The sequence below is a fragment of the Adiantum capillus-veneris genome, chromosome 23, assembly GCF_014529385.1.
Source record: "Adiantum capillus-veneris isolate H3 chromosome 23, ASM1452938v2, whole genome shotgun sequence".
Lineage (NCBI taxonomy): Eukaryota > Viridiplantae > Streptophyta > Polypodiopsida > Polypodiales > Pteridaceae > Adiantum > Adiantum capillus-veneris.
The window spans coordinates 71082150-71098937 of NC_140953.1; the positions used below are offsets into that span (position 1 = coordinate 71082150).

At 43.0% G+C, this 16788-nt stretch overlaps 1 protein-coding gene across 1 annotated transcript in view; it reads left to right on the forward strand.

Annotated features, from left to right (window-relative positions):
* Nucleotides 1–14033, forward strand: part of LOC147427949 (putative catabolite repression protein creC) — a 92982-nt gene extending 78949 nt beyond the window's left edge. The window contains exons 7-11 of the mRNA XM_086496649.1: nucleotides 10907–11003; nucleotides 11094–11181; nucleotides 12120–12225; nucleotides 12648–12740; nucleotides 12970–14033. Coding sequence (XP_086352775.1) covers nucleotides 10907–11003; nucleotides 11094–11181; nucleotides 12120–12225; nucleotides 12648–12740; nucleotides 12970–13365 — 780 coding nt within the window. The 3' untranslated portion in view covers nucleotides 13366–14033. The remainder of the gene's footprint in view (nucleotides 1–10906; nucleotides 11004–11093; nucleotides 11182–12119; nucleotides 12226–12647; nucleotides 12741–12969) is intronic.
* Nucleotides 14034–16788: the final 2755 nt, after the last annotated feature.

Here is a 16788-nt window from a genome sequence, read left to right on the forward strand (position 1 = left end):
GACTAGACCATCCTCCAATACGTGTCGTATGAAGTGGTACCGCACATCTATGTGGCTAAATAGACAACATTCTGGCTATCACAACCCAACATGGGTGTATGAGCAGGCATGCCAAGTTCTTTCGCAAGTCTGCCCAACCAAATGGCCTCCTTTGAAGCCTCTGTGGCTGAAATATATTCAGCCTCAGTAGTACTCAATGCCACAATTTTCTGCAACCTAGAACACCAAGAGACTGCACCACCAGCAACGGCAAATACATATCCACTGGTAGATTTCATGGTATCCATGTCACCTGCCATGTCTGCATCACAATATCCGTGCAACTTTAAGTCACTTTTGCCATAACAAATACACATTGATTGTGTACCTTTCAAATATCTCAGAATGCATTTGACAGCTTCCCAATGCGCTTTGCTAGGATTCGACATGTATCGACTAACAACTCCCACTGCATAAGCAATGTTGGGACGAGTGGCAACCATAGCATACATAAGAGAATCACAAGCTGATGCATAAGGGGTTCCCTTCATCGCTTTCAATGCCACCTCATCCTTTGGGCAATCTGCTTTGCTAATGTATGGAGGTAAAGGTACCCCAAGAGACGGCATTAGCCATATTAAACCTGTCAAGTACTTTTGCAATGTACCTTTCTTGAGATAAAAACAGCAATTTCAGCTTTCTATCTCTTTTGATACGCATGCCCAGAATATGCTCTGCATCACCCAAATCTCATAGCAAATGCTAAATTTAGCTTACGTTTTAGAGCATCAAGACTAATCTTATGTTTCCCGGCAAGCAGCATGCCATCAACATAGAGAACGAGTATGATGGGACTACCATCTTCATCCCTTTTCGTATACAAACAATGATCCGCATGGCTACGTTCAAAGCCTTGAGACAACATAGAAGTGTCAAACTTCTTATACCACTGTCGTGATGATCGTCTCAAACCATACAGAGCCCTTTTCAGTTTGCATACAAACTCCTCACGTGTAGGAAATACAAAACCTTCAGGTTGTTTCATGTACATGTCCTCTTCAATGTCACCATGCAAAAACGCTGTCTTTACATCGATTTGATTCAATTCCAAATCAAGCACCGCAACGAAGCAAAAAGGACACGTAAAGTTGTAAGCTTTACAACAGGGGAAAAGATTTCTTGAAAATCAATCTCTTCTTTCTGTGCATATCCTTTTGCAACCAATCTTGCCGTGTACTTTGGTTTTTTATCTACAATCTTAATCTTGTACACCCATTTGTTAGGAAGAGCCTTTCTCCCTTTAGGCAATAGCACAAGATCCCAAGTTTCATTTGCATATAAGGATTTCATTTCCTTTTGCATTGCAAGCTCCCACTTACTACTTGACTCACATGACTTAGCCTCTTTATAAGTAAGAGGTTCATCACCCTCATCTGTCAACAATACATGATGCAAAGAGGGATTAAATCTCTACGGTTGCCTTCTCAAACGAGTTGACCTGCGTACCCAATGATCTATATTCTCAGGTAACTGTTCTACATCGTAAGGCAACTCATTTTCAGCTCTATCATGTTGTTGAAAATCATTTTCAGCCAATTCAAGTGGCTGTCCATTCTCATTAGGAGCATCAATATCATGTCCTACCTCTTCTGGCGGAAGGTTAACCAGCTGATTATCCATTTCAGCTTGCGGTAATGCATCATGAGGCTCTTTTTCAACATCAATGGGTGTCACGGAAGGCTTAGATGTGATTGTTTTCTTGTCACCATCAGATTTTGTAGCATTCTTAAGCAATTTTGCCTCGTTAAACACTACATCTCGGTTGCGAATTACCTTACTGAACTGTGGTTACCACACTCTATAGCCCATTTCACCTTCTTCCCCATAACCTAGGAAGACTCCCTTAATGGACTTCATATCAAGCTTTATTCTCAAGTCATTGCGTACATGAATAAAAGCTTCGCAGCCAAATACTCTCAAATGATCATAAGAGGCAGGTTTGCCAAACCAAACCTCCTCCCTTAATGGACTTCATATCAAGCTTTATTCTCAAGTCATTGCGTACATGAATAAAAGCTTCGCAGCCAAATACTCTCAAATGATCATAAGAGGCAGGTTTGCCAAACCAAACCTCCTCTGGAATGTCATTTTTCAATGTACTATTAGGAGAGCGATTGCAAATATGAACTGCAGTTTTCAATGCCTCTCTCCCCCCCAAAACTCTTGGGAAAGATTAGTGGTGGACAACATGCAACGCACTCTCTCGCATAAAGTACGATTATACCTCTCAGCCACACCATTAGAAGACGGATTATAAGGGGCTGTCAACTCCCTTTTAATCCCATTTTCATCACAAAAATGCTGAAATTTAGCAGATACATACTCTCCTTCGTTTTCAGATATGAGACATTTAAGCTTAGTTACTCTTTTGGGTAGTGACAAAAGCATGAAACTTCTTCAAAGCATTAAAAGTTTCACTCTTAATTTTCAACAAATGCAGCCATCTTTCCTAGTACGGTTATCAATGAATGTAACAAAATACAATGCACCACCAAAAGACTTAACATGCATAGTGCATACATCGGAGTAAATAAGATCAAGAGGATTAGCTTTGCGAGAGACACCAGAGTAATAAAAAGATTTCTTTTGCTTTCCATAAAGAATATCGTTACAAAAATCGAAGTTTTTTGCCTTTTACATCAACCCTCTTCAAATAGGAAAGCATATCAATACCCTTTTGGCTCATATGGCCAAGTCTCTTATGCCACAATTCCATGTGTGAAGCAACTTCAACAACAACAAGAAACTTGCCAGGCAAAGTTTTGCATCGAAGATAGTACAAAGTACCTCTTTTAGACCCTTTTGTAACAAGCATAGAGTCCGTAAGCAACTTCCATGAACCCCCAGCAAAGATGGTAGTATAACCATGTGCATCTAACTGACCAACAGATAGTAAACTTCTCTTAATGAATGGTACAAACCTGACATCATTCAACACAAGCTCTTGATCATTGTTAAGAGCCAAATGCATGGTACCCATTTCCTCAATATTGCAAGCAAAATTATCACCAAGGTACACCTTGCCATAATTGCCTGCAATATATGTAGCAAAACACTCCAAAGATGGAGTCACATGGAAAGAGGCACCGGAATCTACTATCCAAGAATGAGATAGGCCATCATTAGCACTAAGCAATGCATCAATGACATCTTTCTTCGAGATAAGCACGTCTTTTGCATTAGCTATCACCAAATCTGAGGGGCATGAAGCCGCAACCAAGATTTCCTCAACGTCTGACAACTCTTCAATGACCACACTAGAGGATACATTTGCATTCTCAACATCCTTGGAGGAATCACTTGCTGATTTTTCCCCTTTCTTCTCATCTTTTTTCTTCTTATCTTGCGTTTCCTTCTTCCTTTCCTGCTCTTTCTTGAAATACCTGCAATCGGGTTTCTTTTGACCCTTTTGCCACATTGATAACAAGTGACATCCTTATCCTTTGTCTTGCTCTTACTTCTATTTTGAGTCTTGTTGCCCGCATCACGCTTTTGATTTCTACCTCTTGCATTGTAGGAAGAACTGCCACCTTCCCCACTAGACTTGCATCTAATCTCTTCATTGAGAATAGACCCTCTCACACCGTCATACGTGAGGGTGGGACTGTTGCTCAAGGAGATGTTTCCCAAGTATATCTGGCAATGTCATAAGCAAGAAAATAGCTTTCAGCTTATCATCGAATTGTTGAAGCCCTTGCAACTGACTCAACACACCTGTAAAAGCACTCAAATGCTCAGAAGCTGACTTCGAGTCATCAAGCTACATATTCACCAACTTTCGCATCAAATGCACCTGGTTCACAGGCGTCGTGTTTTCATAATTGGACTTTAGTTTTTGCCATATTGCATAAGCAGAGTCCAAACGCTTGATGTCCGTCAAAATGTCATCATTGATAGCCACTTTGATGTAGGCCATAGCATAGTAACAGGGAATGGCCGTTTTCAGGTCTCCGTTCCCCGTTCCCATTCCAAGTTCCCGTTCCGAATCCCCGTTCCGTGTTTCAAACGTGAGTACCCGTAACAGGGAATGGCATTTTGTTCGGCGTTCCCGTTCCGCGTTCCCGTTCCGGTTTCCCGTTCCTGGTAACTATGGGCCATAGCCTTCTTATTTAACCTGGCCTCCTGTTCGTCAGACAAACCTGGTGGCTTATTCTGTTCCAATGCGTCTTCACAATCCTTTAAGAAAAGGATACCTTGCATGCATTCTTGCCAAAGATCGAAGCTTTGACCATCGAACCGTTTGATTTCCATCAAACTTTTAGTGGCAGATGGGGAAGAGGAAGAAGCCATCTTAATTCAACCACAAGTGTGTATATAAGAGAGATGTAATAGGCTGAAAATTTCAGCAAATAGTAACAACCACAAGACTTTGTATACAAAGAGTCACAGTTTCTTTACATGAAACAGTCCAAATCTGAAATTTCAGCTGAAATGTGCAATTTCAAGCACATGTACTCAGCTTTTCACTCAATTTGCCGCGACAAACATCAATATATGTGATCCCACAACTTTGGTACACCTATGTATTGCTGTTTTGACTTGTAATAACCTGTAAATCACCTGTTTTGACCTAAAAACAATCTGTTTTGGATTGTTTTGGCAGTTTTGGTGACCTTTTCGACCTCGGAAGTAAGGGGCTTTACGATGAAAGAGAAATTAATCGCGGGAGAGCAATTTGAACTCGCTATTCAGCAGATTGAGCAGGGTTGTTTTGAAAACTTGGCTTTGATACCAGTTGAAAGTGCGAAGCAAAGGGTACCGGTAGGTGCGCATCGCGATGTAGTGCAGGATTGGGACAAGAAGTAGGAGGCGAAGTGCAGCAGAGAGTAAGCGCTAGGGATCGAAGCAGAGAGAGAGAGAGAGAGAGAGAGAGAGAGAGAGAGAGAGAGAGAGAAAGCACGCTCGTTTTTGGGGAAAACTTAATAAGTGAGTTTTGGGTTTTCCCACTTTTATTATAAGTGACTTTAAAAAAATGTGTCGAGGTTCACATTGAACCTGGACAAAGTATAAAAATGTACAAAAAGGGGTAATTTAGGCCTTTAACCCAAAAGGTTATACCATTTTCCTCTTTTTATTAGCGTGCACACACACCCACACACACATACACCCGAGAAGAAGAGAATTTTAACGTTGTAGGAAACTATCCCAAGAGACCTTAAAGATCTATCCGACGAGGAGAGTTGAACTCGAGACTTGTTATTTATGAGGGAAATGGCCTAACCAATCTACCACACTTGGGTGATAGAAAGGTTATACCATTTTCCTCTTTTTATTAGAGCGCGCACACACACAACCACACACACACACACACTCGAGAAGAAGAGAATTTTAATGTCGTAGGAAACTATCTCAAGATTCCAATTGATTGATGCATAGACCAAAGAGAGTGGGTGACAATGGACATCCTTGTTTAACCCCAATAGTGCTTGCAAATTTTTTTGAATTCCTCTTCCCATGCGCAATTGATACATCATCTCCTCATAGATTCGAGAAACCGCAAGCATAAACTCATTTGGCACTTGAAGTTCCTCCATCTTTCTCCACAAATTGTTGTGTGGAATCATATCAAAGGCTTTCTTAAAGTCCACAAAGCAACAATACAATCACTTGCCTTTCAACCAACTTTCTTCCATGAGAACACGAAGAGTGACAAGATGACCAATGGTGCTATTGCGTCGACGAAAACCCGCTCGTCTTTTTGCACGCTTGCCATTCTCTTCAACCCAATCACTCAATTTTACCTCCATTATGCACCCAAACAACGGCATAGTGCAAGGTTGAACATATCACACATCCAATCATGTGTGTGTGTGTGTGTGTGTGTGTGTGTGTGTGTGTGTGTGAGAGAGAGAGAGAGAGAGAGAGAGAGAGAGAGAGAGAGAGAAATGTTATATTAACGTCTTCGAAAGGCCAAAATGACCTATGAGACCAAAACGTTACAATTGGTGAATCTGATATCATGTCTGAGTACGGAAATTATAAAGTACAAAATTACAAAGAACTAACACTAAAACGCTAAGGAAAAAGGAAATAAATCTGAAGTTGATTCGGGATTGAGACGAGATGGGGGGGGGGAGGGGAGGGGCGGGAGGGGAGGGGCGGGTTGGTGGGTTCAAATGAAATCTCTCATCGGTCGCTGTCGGATCTCATCAACCTCCTCCATGGTCAATACTCTGGCGGTGCGTCTTGCATGTCGAGCTAGAGTGATCTGTATCTTCTGTTGCAGCCTTCGTCGGTGGTGGGAGACCCCCCGAGGTCGTGGGTGTCTTGATCTGCCTAGCTTAGTGGCTCGATCAAGCAACGTACCTCTAGTATGGGTGAGTTCTGAGATTTGTTGTAATGACCGCTCCTCTGGCTCTCCCCTAGCTGGTGTAAAGAAATCTGTGATTCGTCTCTGAGACTGTCTTTCCCCTGATGTTCTCAGCAAGCTCTCCCTAATTCTGCGCAGCTCTAGCAGGAGCAATCCAAGGCATCTCTGATCCTTGTATCTCATGACTCTAGAAAAAGGTCCGAAACCTTCTCTGAAAAGGGAATGGAAGCGGCCGCGTATCTCATAGTATGCCGGGCAATGGCATGTGTAGTGCAGCTCTGTCTCTGGCTCTAAGTTACATAGGTGACATATCCTGGCCCCTGCTCGCACCCCTCGAAATCGGCCAGTCTCGATCTGGAGCTGATGTAAGGATGTGTGTATCTGCCCAGTAGCGCATCTTATCCCATGAGATAAGTGTGTATCCATATATACAAGCCTAGTCACAAAGCCGTCCTCCGTGAGTTGGAGAAGATGCTCTCTGTAGAAGGCCATCTTCGTGTCCAACTCCTGTGTCGGCTGTATGCATGTGCTCTTGGTATCTAGCTGGATCAGATCCTGGCGTATGAGTCTGTTGATCTCTGTCCGTGTGAGAGACAGGGAGGGTGCATCCAGGGAGTATTGAAACGGAGGCAATCTATCCATGTTGAAACCATGCGACTGAAACCATGCTGTCATCTGTCCATACCAACATACTGTATCGCCTTGTAGAGCTAGTTGTCGAGATGACTCCAAGGCAAGCCGAGTGTATCTGTCCTTGGGGAGATCCCATAGACCGTGTATAAAGGATACTGATCTGGTCAATGCCTCCACCATGGGGGGGGGGGGGGGGGGGGGCGGTTAGCTCGGCTCGGATAATCTCATGTGGCACTGAGGCCTTAGCCTGAATCATCGGAACGATCATAGAGACCAGAGGCCTCTCCATACATCTCCATCCATCTGTGTTGCCAGATCTCCCATGGTGGTCTACTTTGGGTCCCCATACCTGAACTCCATAGAGCATAGCTGGAGTCACTAGAGTGTCAAAAAGCCAGAACTTTGTCCGCGGTTCTTGAAACTGAACTTGCGAACACATCCTCTCTAACCCTCCCAAAGCTGCATATGCTCTCGTTAGTCTAGTCTCCGATGCTCTCCTTAGTGAAAACACTGGTCCACCGAAGACTACCCCAAGATAAGTATATGCATCTGTGTACTCCACAGTCTCCTGGCCATACGTAAATGTGGGTGCTGACCTCCTGACCCACTGTGGTGTGGTGTTGAACACCATAACCTTGGTTTTCCCAAGGTTGACAGACAATCCACTGTCACGAGCAAATGTATGCAGAGTATCCAAATGACGTTGCATCCCCTCTGGAGAGTCTGAAATCAGCACAATATCATCAGCATATAGTAACAACGGAATCCATTGCCCTGCTAGCTGAGCCCCCCTGTCTCCCTTACGTTCTACATAGTCCGAAAACTCATCCACATACATCCCAAAAAGAGTCGGGGATAGGGGGCATCCTAGCTTTACTCCAATAGTGGAGTGGACCATGTTAGACATTCCCTCAGTGGTGCGTACCCGCCCCATCACTATCCTGTATAGAGCCAGAATACCCCATATTAGCTCTGTAGGCACACCCATGTCCTGTAGTCTACGTATAAGTCTGGCTCTTGGCAATGTGTCAAAAGCTTTGCGGAAATCCACAAAGCTACAATAGATCCTCTTGCCATGGTGTCTACCCTCCTCAATAATAGCTTTGAGTGTCAGAATCTGGTCAAGAGTGGAGAAACCTCTCTTAAAACTTGCTTGCCTTGGTGCTCTTATGCCCTCTCGCTCTGCCCATCTACTCAGTTCTTGCTCAAGAACAGATGCATACAGCCTAGCTAATGTGTGACCAACCATGATGGTGCGATAATTCCCGGGAATCATGGGATCTCCTGACATGAAAATAGGCACAATGGTGGACATACTCCAAGTCTCAGGGAAGCCTTCATACATGGCTCGATTAAACATCATAGCCAGGAGCTCTGCAAGCAAATCTCTGGCATGGATGAAGTGCTCTGCTACCAGACCATCATGGTCATGTGCTCTCCTTGTCTTTATCCGTCAATGGCTTTCCTTACCCTCTCGGCAATAAAGAGAGACCATGTCTCCGGGCATGTCTCTAGTGGGTCTGGCAGAGGTGGTTGCCGTGATGCTGTGTAGAGAAATGTGGCATAATCCCCCCATGTCTCAGTGGAGGTGACCGTTGGTGGTGGTGAATGCTCATGGAATAGCTTCCATGCTTCGCCCGAGTCCCGACTTATAAATAGTTGATACAGATCCCGCTCAAGCTGAGATAGATAAGTCCTTTTCTTTCGTCTCACTAGGCAATGAAGGATAATCCGTGACTGTCTATGTGTGGTAATTCCCATGAGCACTTCCCTTTGTAATTTGATCCTCATCTCTCTACACTCCTCACCATACCAGCTGTACTGGGGCATGCTCCCGGATCGTCTCCGTGTAGGTTGGCTGTGGGGGTATGCCTTTGATGCTGCATCATGGAGCGTCTCTGTCAGTGTCTGAGTGAGTTCATCTAGTGGCCGTCCTGTCTCCTGGGTGCATAGCTGCCTGTATATCTCATCCATATACACAGAATCCGTCTCCGTCATGAAGGTATACCGAGTGTGTGTGGGGACCTCTCCTAATGGAGCTGTGCTGAACTGAAACGTCAAGGTGAAAGACAAGATAGCATGATCAACTGCTACTCCAACTGGCCTAGTGCCCACCATGAAATCCTGAAAGAGTGGAACGAGACCTGGCTGGGCCCTAACATAGTTCACTGTGCTGGCACCATGTCGGTGTGGAAAGCAAGTAAAACCTCCAGCTGTCGAAAATATTTGTAGGCCATTCAAAATGGCCAATCTATATGCGGTTCCCATATCTATCAAGTATCTGCCATACTCAGTGTATTCCTCATCTTGTGATAGTCTGGATTGACCCATCTCTGTAACGTCCAGCTCCGGAAGCATCTTCTCGGAAGTATCATAAAATATTGTCTGGTGGTGGTCAGTCCTAGCATTGAAATCCCCTACTATGAAAATGTCACCATCCTTGGAAAACTCCCATATGTCATCATCCAAAATAGCAAAGGGGGATTGTCCTCTAGGTGATGCATATACTGACGTACTCGGAGGAAAGTAACAGATAGCAATGTAGCGGTATCTGCCCGTCTATGCCCTGAGCCTCACCCACATGTACCTAGCCTGTTCATCTTTGCGCGCTATATATATCAATGGCTGCAACTCCTCCCTAAATAGAACTGCCACTCCCCTTGAGCCCCGTCCTCGACGCTCTGATTTGGTCTCCTGTCTGCTGCTGCAGGGTGTCTCCCATCTATATCCGCTCACTTGTGGCATGGATTGCCCAGGGGCTTGATGCGTCTCAGAGTAGAAAATGATGTCTCTCTGTGTGAAGCTATCCTCAAAGGCCCCTACATCAAGACGGAGTGACCCATTACAATTCCAGGTTGCCATCTTTAGTGTGGTCCCATAGGTCTCGCACCGTCATGCGGGGCGTCGCTCCAATATCACCACCTTTCCATCCCTGTAAAACTCGATCTTCCCCTTTTCCCTTGTTGCTCTAATTTCCGGCATTACTTCTTGCATATGAGCAATCTACGAGAGGGTGAGGTCATCTGCAAGAAAGATGCCAGTCTTCTTTAGAGTCGGTCTCTTCTTCAAGAAGTCCTTCGCTTCCATGGAGGGGAAGCGGAGAATGAGTGCCCTTTCCTTCGAGGTTTCTCCGTTGCTCCCACTTTTCTTAGTGCCCACTCTCCAAGCCCTCGTATGCGTCTGCTCGTTGACCACCACCAGAGTCATGAGTTCTTTCAGCTCTTCATCCACATTATCTTGGTCTCTGAGGCCACATATCCCCATAGCCTTCTGCTTTTTGTTGGGTCTTTGTGATGAAATCTACCCACTAGGTCGTCATTTCTTTTTGTTGCTCCCCACCTTCTTTGATGGCCCGCACTTGTTCTTTGATCGTGTTAAGTTCTTCAATTACTGAGGACATTCTGCGATCGCACCTCTGCAAGCTCTTTCTTGAGTAGTGCGATTTCCTCATCTTGAGCCTTCACGCGATCCTCGAGTGTATTTATCGTGTTTTCCTGTGCTGCCACGCACGCATCGAGTACATTAATAGTACCTAGGAGGTGGCGGTTGATCTTGCTGATGGACTCGCTCAATTCTTCTTTGCATTTTTGGATGGCATCCTCCATCGGGTCATCCTTGCCATTCTACTTTCTCATGATTGAAAGGCCGCAACAGGAGAGGGAGAGGGCTATAGAAGTCATGAAGAGTTTTTTTTAATTTTTTTTCCCCCTCTCTTTCTCTCTCTACGCGGGCAGAGGCTCTCTCTCTACCCTTTCTTTCTCTACACTATTCATCTCTTTTTTTTCCCCTCTTTCTCTCTCTACGCAATTTTTCTCTCTCTTTCTACACACTAGGTTGGGGGGTTGCAGGGAGAGCACGAGGGGAGCAGGGGAGCTATGAATTCCGTCTTCAAGTTTTGAGCACTAGTTTTTCTAATGTGTGCAGAGCAATCCTCTTGCTAGATGGCATATATGCCAAGGGGCTATTAACAGTTTGGCATTTTCTTCCGATGGAACATATCTAGCAACTGTTGGTAGAGATGGTATGTAATGTTAATCATTTGGGATTTAATTTCATGAGGAATGGCTTAAAATTTATGTTTCTTGTTTGCTGTGGATGCTGACTGCTATAGGTTATCTTAAAATTTTCGAGTTCAAGCTGGAGCAGCTTATATGTGGAGGCAAAAGCTACTTTGGGGCTTTGCTGTGTTGCGCTTGGAGGTATTGAGTTTTTTGGCAGGTTTTTCATTATAACTTTTGAGCTAAGGCCTTTCTCTGTTGAATTAGTATGGAACAAACTCAAGTAACTCAAGGTATCAGAATTCATGATTGTTGGAATTTTAAGCTTAGCTGTTGAAAGTCGAAAAGCAAACACAAACTTACTTGTCAAACTAAGGCCCTTGCGACTCTCTGTTAATGAAGCATTGTCCTTAGGTTTATGGTCTTGCGTTCTTTACAAAAAACGAATTGGGGTCAAAAGTGGTGCCCACATTTAACAGAAGGCGGCATTGCAATGCTGCTTAAAGACCCTTTGAGCTTTTGTTGTGAATTTAGTGCTTGCTGGCCTGTGTTGCACTTGTGTAGAAAAGGCCTAATTCTAGAAAGATTCTAGCACGAAGACAATTGCCAGAAGATGCATTATTAATGCTGTATGTTTATGGAATTAATTTCTTATTGTACTCAAGAACCAAGACTGCATGATACATCAAAAGGTGTTCTCTGTAAATGTTGCATTTCAAGGAAGTATACCACCGGGCGAAAAGACGGCTTGTGCCACTTTTCTTGCCTTCGGTCTGTGTGCGCAGAAATTAATGGAGTTCGTAAAATTGTGTTTTAGCGCCTCTATCCCAGTTTGATCAAGACTAAGTTCAGGTTTTGCTAGTTTATTACAAAGGAGTAGTTAGTATTAATTGTCGGCTAGGTTGTGCACATGGTGTGGGATGTTTTTTAGCTGTAATGGCACCGATGTCCTCTTCATCGACGCATCACAATGGAGATGTCATCTGCTTTGCAATTTGTTTCCATGCTCAAGCACATGATGTGAGACTAATGCCCTCGAAGATTTTGTGCAACTGTAACCTGGACTGAGATATAATTGTTGGATTAGACAGACTGAATTTCTTCAATTTTTCTCTGCTAAATGTGCTACCTTTTCTCAGCATGGATAGCAAGTACGTGTTGACCGGAGGTGAAGATGATCTGGTTCAAGTTTGGAGTATGGAGGACCGTGCTGTTGTAGCTTGGGCTGAGGGGCATAATTCCTGGGTAATATGCAAATGAGCACCAATCTTCTTTTCACATCCGATTTTCTGGAAGATATTTTGCAGAGTGGAAATGTTGCTTCTAGACACCCTTCACTCTTTTTTATATGTTGTACTCGCACATGTTACTCATGTCATGTAGATTTGACAAAAGGCTGTTGTTCCCTGCGTCTGTGCATATGTCACATGTAATCCTCATTCATTAAATCTATACTTATCTCTTGAGTAGCTTTAGTTACGGCAGTTTGTAGTGTACATTGGTATAAATTGCTCTACTTGAACGTATACACTGGTCTTCCAAACGGATTCTGGATGTGATGTTATGCACACATTTGTATTGTGCCTTTATCAAACACAATTGTAACTTTCTTTGGTTTGGTATATATATGACATTCTGTATCTAATTTTGAAGTTATTTTCTGGCAGGTAAGTGGGGTTGCCTTTGATTCTTTCTGGACACCTCCTCCATCAGATGGAACCGGGGATGCTGTTACTTACCGGTTTGGGTCTGTTGGCCAGGTGCTGATCGTTGGAGTGTTCCTCGAAATCTATTGATTATACGGCAGCTTTATTTTGTTTTTCGTTTTTGGTTGTTTCTGCTTTAACCTGCTTTCTGCTACGTGCATGATTATGGCACATTATATTTACCTACATACACATGAGGCCGCACCACCCTGAAGCACCTTAATAAACATATTACCAACAATATTGAGGTCAATGGTAAATGTGGGTTTTCCTGCCTGTACAGGACACTCAGCTACTTCTCTGGGATCTCTCAATGGATGAAGTGGTTATGCCTCTTAGGAGACTAACTCCTTCTGGAGGTTCTCCAACTTTCAGCAGTGGAAGTGGCCATTCTGCTCATTGGGATAATGCGCAGCATCGAGTCGGTGTTTTACAGCCACCTCCTGTCAGAAGAGAGGTTCCAAAGCTAGCACCTGTTGTCGCCCACCGTGTGCATGTAGAACCTCTTTCAGGGCTAATTTTCACCAAAGACGCCATCCTGACAGTTTGTCATGAAGGGCATGTAAAGGTCTGGGCTAGGCCAGATAGCTCTCTTGGCATTCAAGAAAAAGCAGGAGATAATACAAAGGAGAACAACTCGATGGGCAGCAAGTTGAGCAGTGGGCAAAGCAAACGTTAGAGACGCAGAGTCGAGGTATGACCAGTTGCAATCTGGCATGCTTTGTGGCTATAATCAGCATACAGGCTCGTCAAATCTGTAGGGTCTCGCCTAAGGGTACACATGGGTGCTGCTGGGTGTAGTTATGATGGACCAAACCAACTAGCTGTTGGAGCGGAGCTTTCTTTGGAGGCAGGTCGTCTGTAGTAGCAGCATTCAGAGTGCCCATGGGTATTTTCTGCTGAAAGAACATACCTGCATCAGAGCTTGCCGCATTCGACCCCCAACGCAATAGATAAGGAGATCAATGCTGGTTGTGTTGAGATGCAGCAACTATTCATTGCCCGTAAGCCGATGTGGATGGCCTCTTCTTTTCACCCTTCTCATATTGGGGTTCTTTCAGGCGGTTTGATTCTTCACTAAACAGGTCACAGAAATAAATGAGAGCTGTGCGTGCTACCACACGGCTAGAGTGACCTGCATACACAAAGGAAATATAGCTTGTGCATGTATAATGGGGGTTTTCTCTCTTGTAAGCAACATTAGAGATATTAGTGATCAGTGTCCGTGCTGATTTTCATCATGACAGATAAATCATTTTGATTTTTAGCAATCTGTTATTATTATCTGTAAGAGGGCAATTTATGGCGTCATTGGAGTAGTATCAATAAAGAATACTGGTTTGAATTGCTTTTTGGTCATTTTTGCCTTGTTTGTTCCTTTTTTTTTGGCTTACCTAAGACTCTAAAAGTTAATTGAAAATTTGCTATTGATCAAGAAAGAATTTTCATTCCATAATGATTCTTATCCCTTTGATGAAGACGGTAAAGTGTCGAACATGTTGGAGGTGATGGTTTCTTGCATATTCTTTTTGGTAACTGATATATGTCCACATTCTCAGCCTATCTCAGCTTAGTTCACAGCTAGTCCGGCCGTCCGGCACACACATATGAAATCCATCTAGCGACTTTAAGTTGACAAATCAGGTTTTCTACCAGTACACTTCTCCTTGGGCATTGGTAGCAGTTATCGCCGCTTGTCACCATTATGGTAGATTTGCTGATGGAGGTGCTTCCAAAATTGTTCATGAAACTTCTGATGTGAGTCTCAAATCCCACTTTCAAACAATGCTTGAATAAAACCTATAATCCCACTTGCGAAGTTTAAAGTGTACCTCTATTTTGAATTAAAAAGTGAAAACCTACAATTTTGAGAGAAATTTAGTGTATAAACATTCAAAGATAGTAGACTTACCTCTAAGATACACCATATGTAGGTTCTCAAGTTTTTAGAAGAAGGGTTTATATCAAGCTCTACCACTTTGTGTCATTGTTGCAACTTTTGTGACTATAAATTGTCACCAAAGGACTCTAGTTGAAGCTCTTCCGTATGTAGCAATGGGGCATTTGTCTCAGGTAAGGCCAACCCAAAAGGTTTTTGGCTTTGGACCATCTCATGAGTGTTGAAGGGCTTGTGATGGGTTATTTGATTTTTGTGCAGACTTTGGATAATGTTGTGCTGCATCTGAGGTCGTAGATTTTGATATTAGCCTCTTTTTCGATGCAATGAAGGGCATCAGCCATCTCTTGCTAGCATTTGTATTGGGTGTGCCAAAAGTAGCATCATTCATAGTTGATGCCTTCTCGTTCTAGGTCTTGTAAAGGGAGTTCAAGAGCTTAGCTTGATGCTGGTACATGCGTAGTATCCTTTGAAGTTTGGATGATCAAAGCCCAAAATGTCAAGAAAGGATTGAAAGTATGGTAGTGGCATAGTCCCTCAACAAATTTGGCATAGTCCCTCAATTTGGTCCTTCAACAAAGTATGGTAGTGGCATAGTCCATCAATTTGGTCCTTCAACAAAAAAAAATTAATTTGCCTTCCACTATGAAATCTTGTGGCAAGCTTGAGAGTTGTCATAATGCAACAAACGTGTCACAAAATTAGTAAGTCAACCCTTGTAATCTTTATATATGTTGTAGGTGCCTTAGCTATTCTGGGTATTCCTTGTGTCAGCATAATTGAACATATTTATGTCGTGTCATTCATGTTTGATGATCCTTTGGTATAGTCAAGGTCAGGAGTAGTCGAGGTACTAAATGAGTGAGGTTAATCCTGGAGCTTATCATAGAAATTGCTAGTAGAATTCGGTCTATTTAGTACTATTCATGTGAAAAGTAAAAAAATACGAAGCCAAGTGAGATATACATGGATAAGCTTCAACACACCCTTGTTCAAATAATGGAAGCTACTGAGTCATCTTTAGGTGTCATATATGCTAGAGTCTCTAAAGCACCCCTCAAACACTCCTCTTGCACAACATGTTGTCCTTTCGATTCTCCATGTATATGTATAGAGTGTCTCTTAACTGGTACTTACATTAGAAACTCTTTCTTTTCCCCTTCTAAGCACACATTGAATGAACAAGTAAATTACTTGTTTTCTTTTTGTCTTCAATCCTATCCTTTGCTTAAGTCCTCTAATTACTCTATTACAGCTTGTAAATAATTCTACAACATCTGAACTAAAAACACTTGCTTGACTATCTTTTGCTTACTTGAGTACTTTGGCTGAAATATCTTTGTTTTTTTGGGTGTCTTCCTAGAGGTTTCAATTGGGTCAGCAATTGACAAAGCTTTTGAAATCTTGACTTGCTAGAAGTATCTGATCTACGAGGGTTCTTCAATGTAGAGGCATATGTTGTCACATCTTTTGTGCTAATTGGTGGAAGGTCCACTTTGGCTTTACCTTTGTCTACATCTTTGATTCCTGTGTCTTTTGCAACTCTGAATCTAGCATTAAAGGTACCTGTAAATCTTGCTGGCTACCTCTTGGAAAAGAGAGTATTAGCATTGTATCTTTTGTGTAGGCCCTGTTTTGGTCTAACCACTGATGTCCAAGGATGACATCTGCATGCATGTTTTTGAAGACTTTACTTGAAACTTTACCCGCTCTTCATGCTTCTGGATGCTAAGAATAGCAACCATGTCTTTTTGACCGATATGCGTACGTAGCATTGTTTTGCTATCATGTTTGCATGGAGTGATCTGGAGGATCCTTTGGATGTTCTCTGCAATCATATTGCACTTTGCTTCTTTATCCAATAGAGCATTGCATCCGACACTTTATCCTTTTGTACTGTTGAGAATTACAACTATTCTCATTGGAGGTTCTATTGAAGATTTTTGTCCTGCTTTTGTCATGGTCTCATCTTGATCTAATTGTACTCTATGGAGGGTGGTTTGAGACTTTGTATTTCAAATTGACTTTCATCAGATGATTTAGCTGGCAATGTCTGGATCTTTGGACTTCGTATTTCTTCCTGGGTGTCTGCAATTTTGATCTTCTTTACTTCTTGTCTTGGTGGCATTCTCTACTCAACAGCTTTGGTGGTTGCTCTTTGCTCTATTTGATCTACACTTGCTATTGCCTGATTTGCTTTAAGCT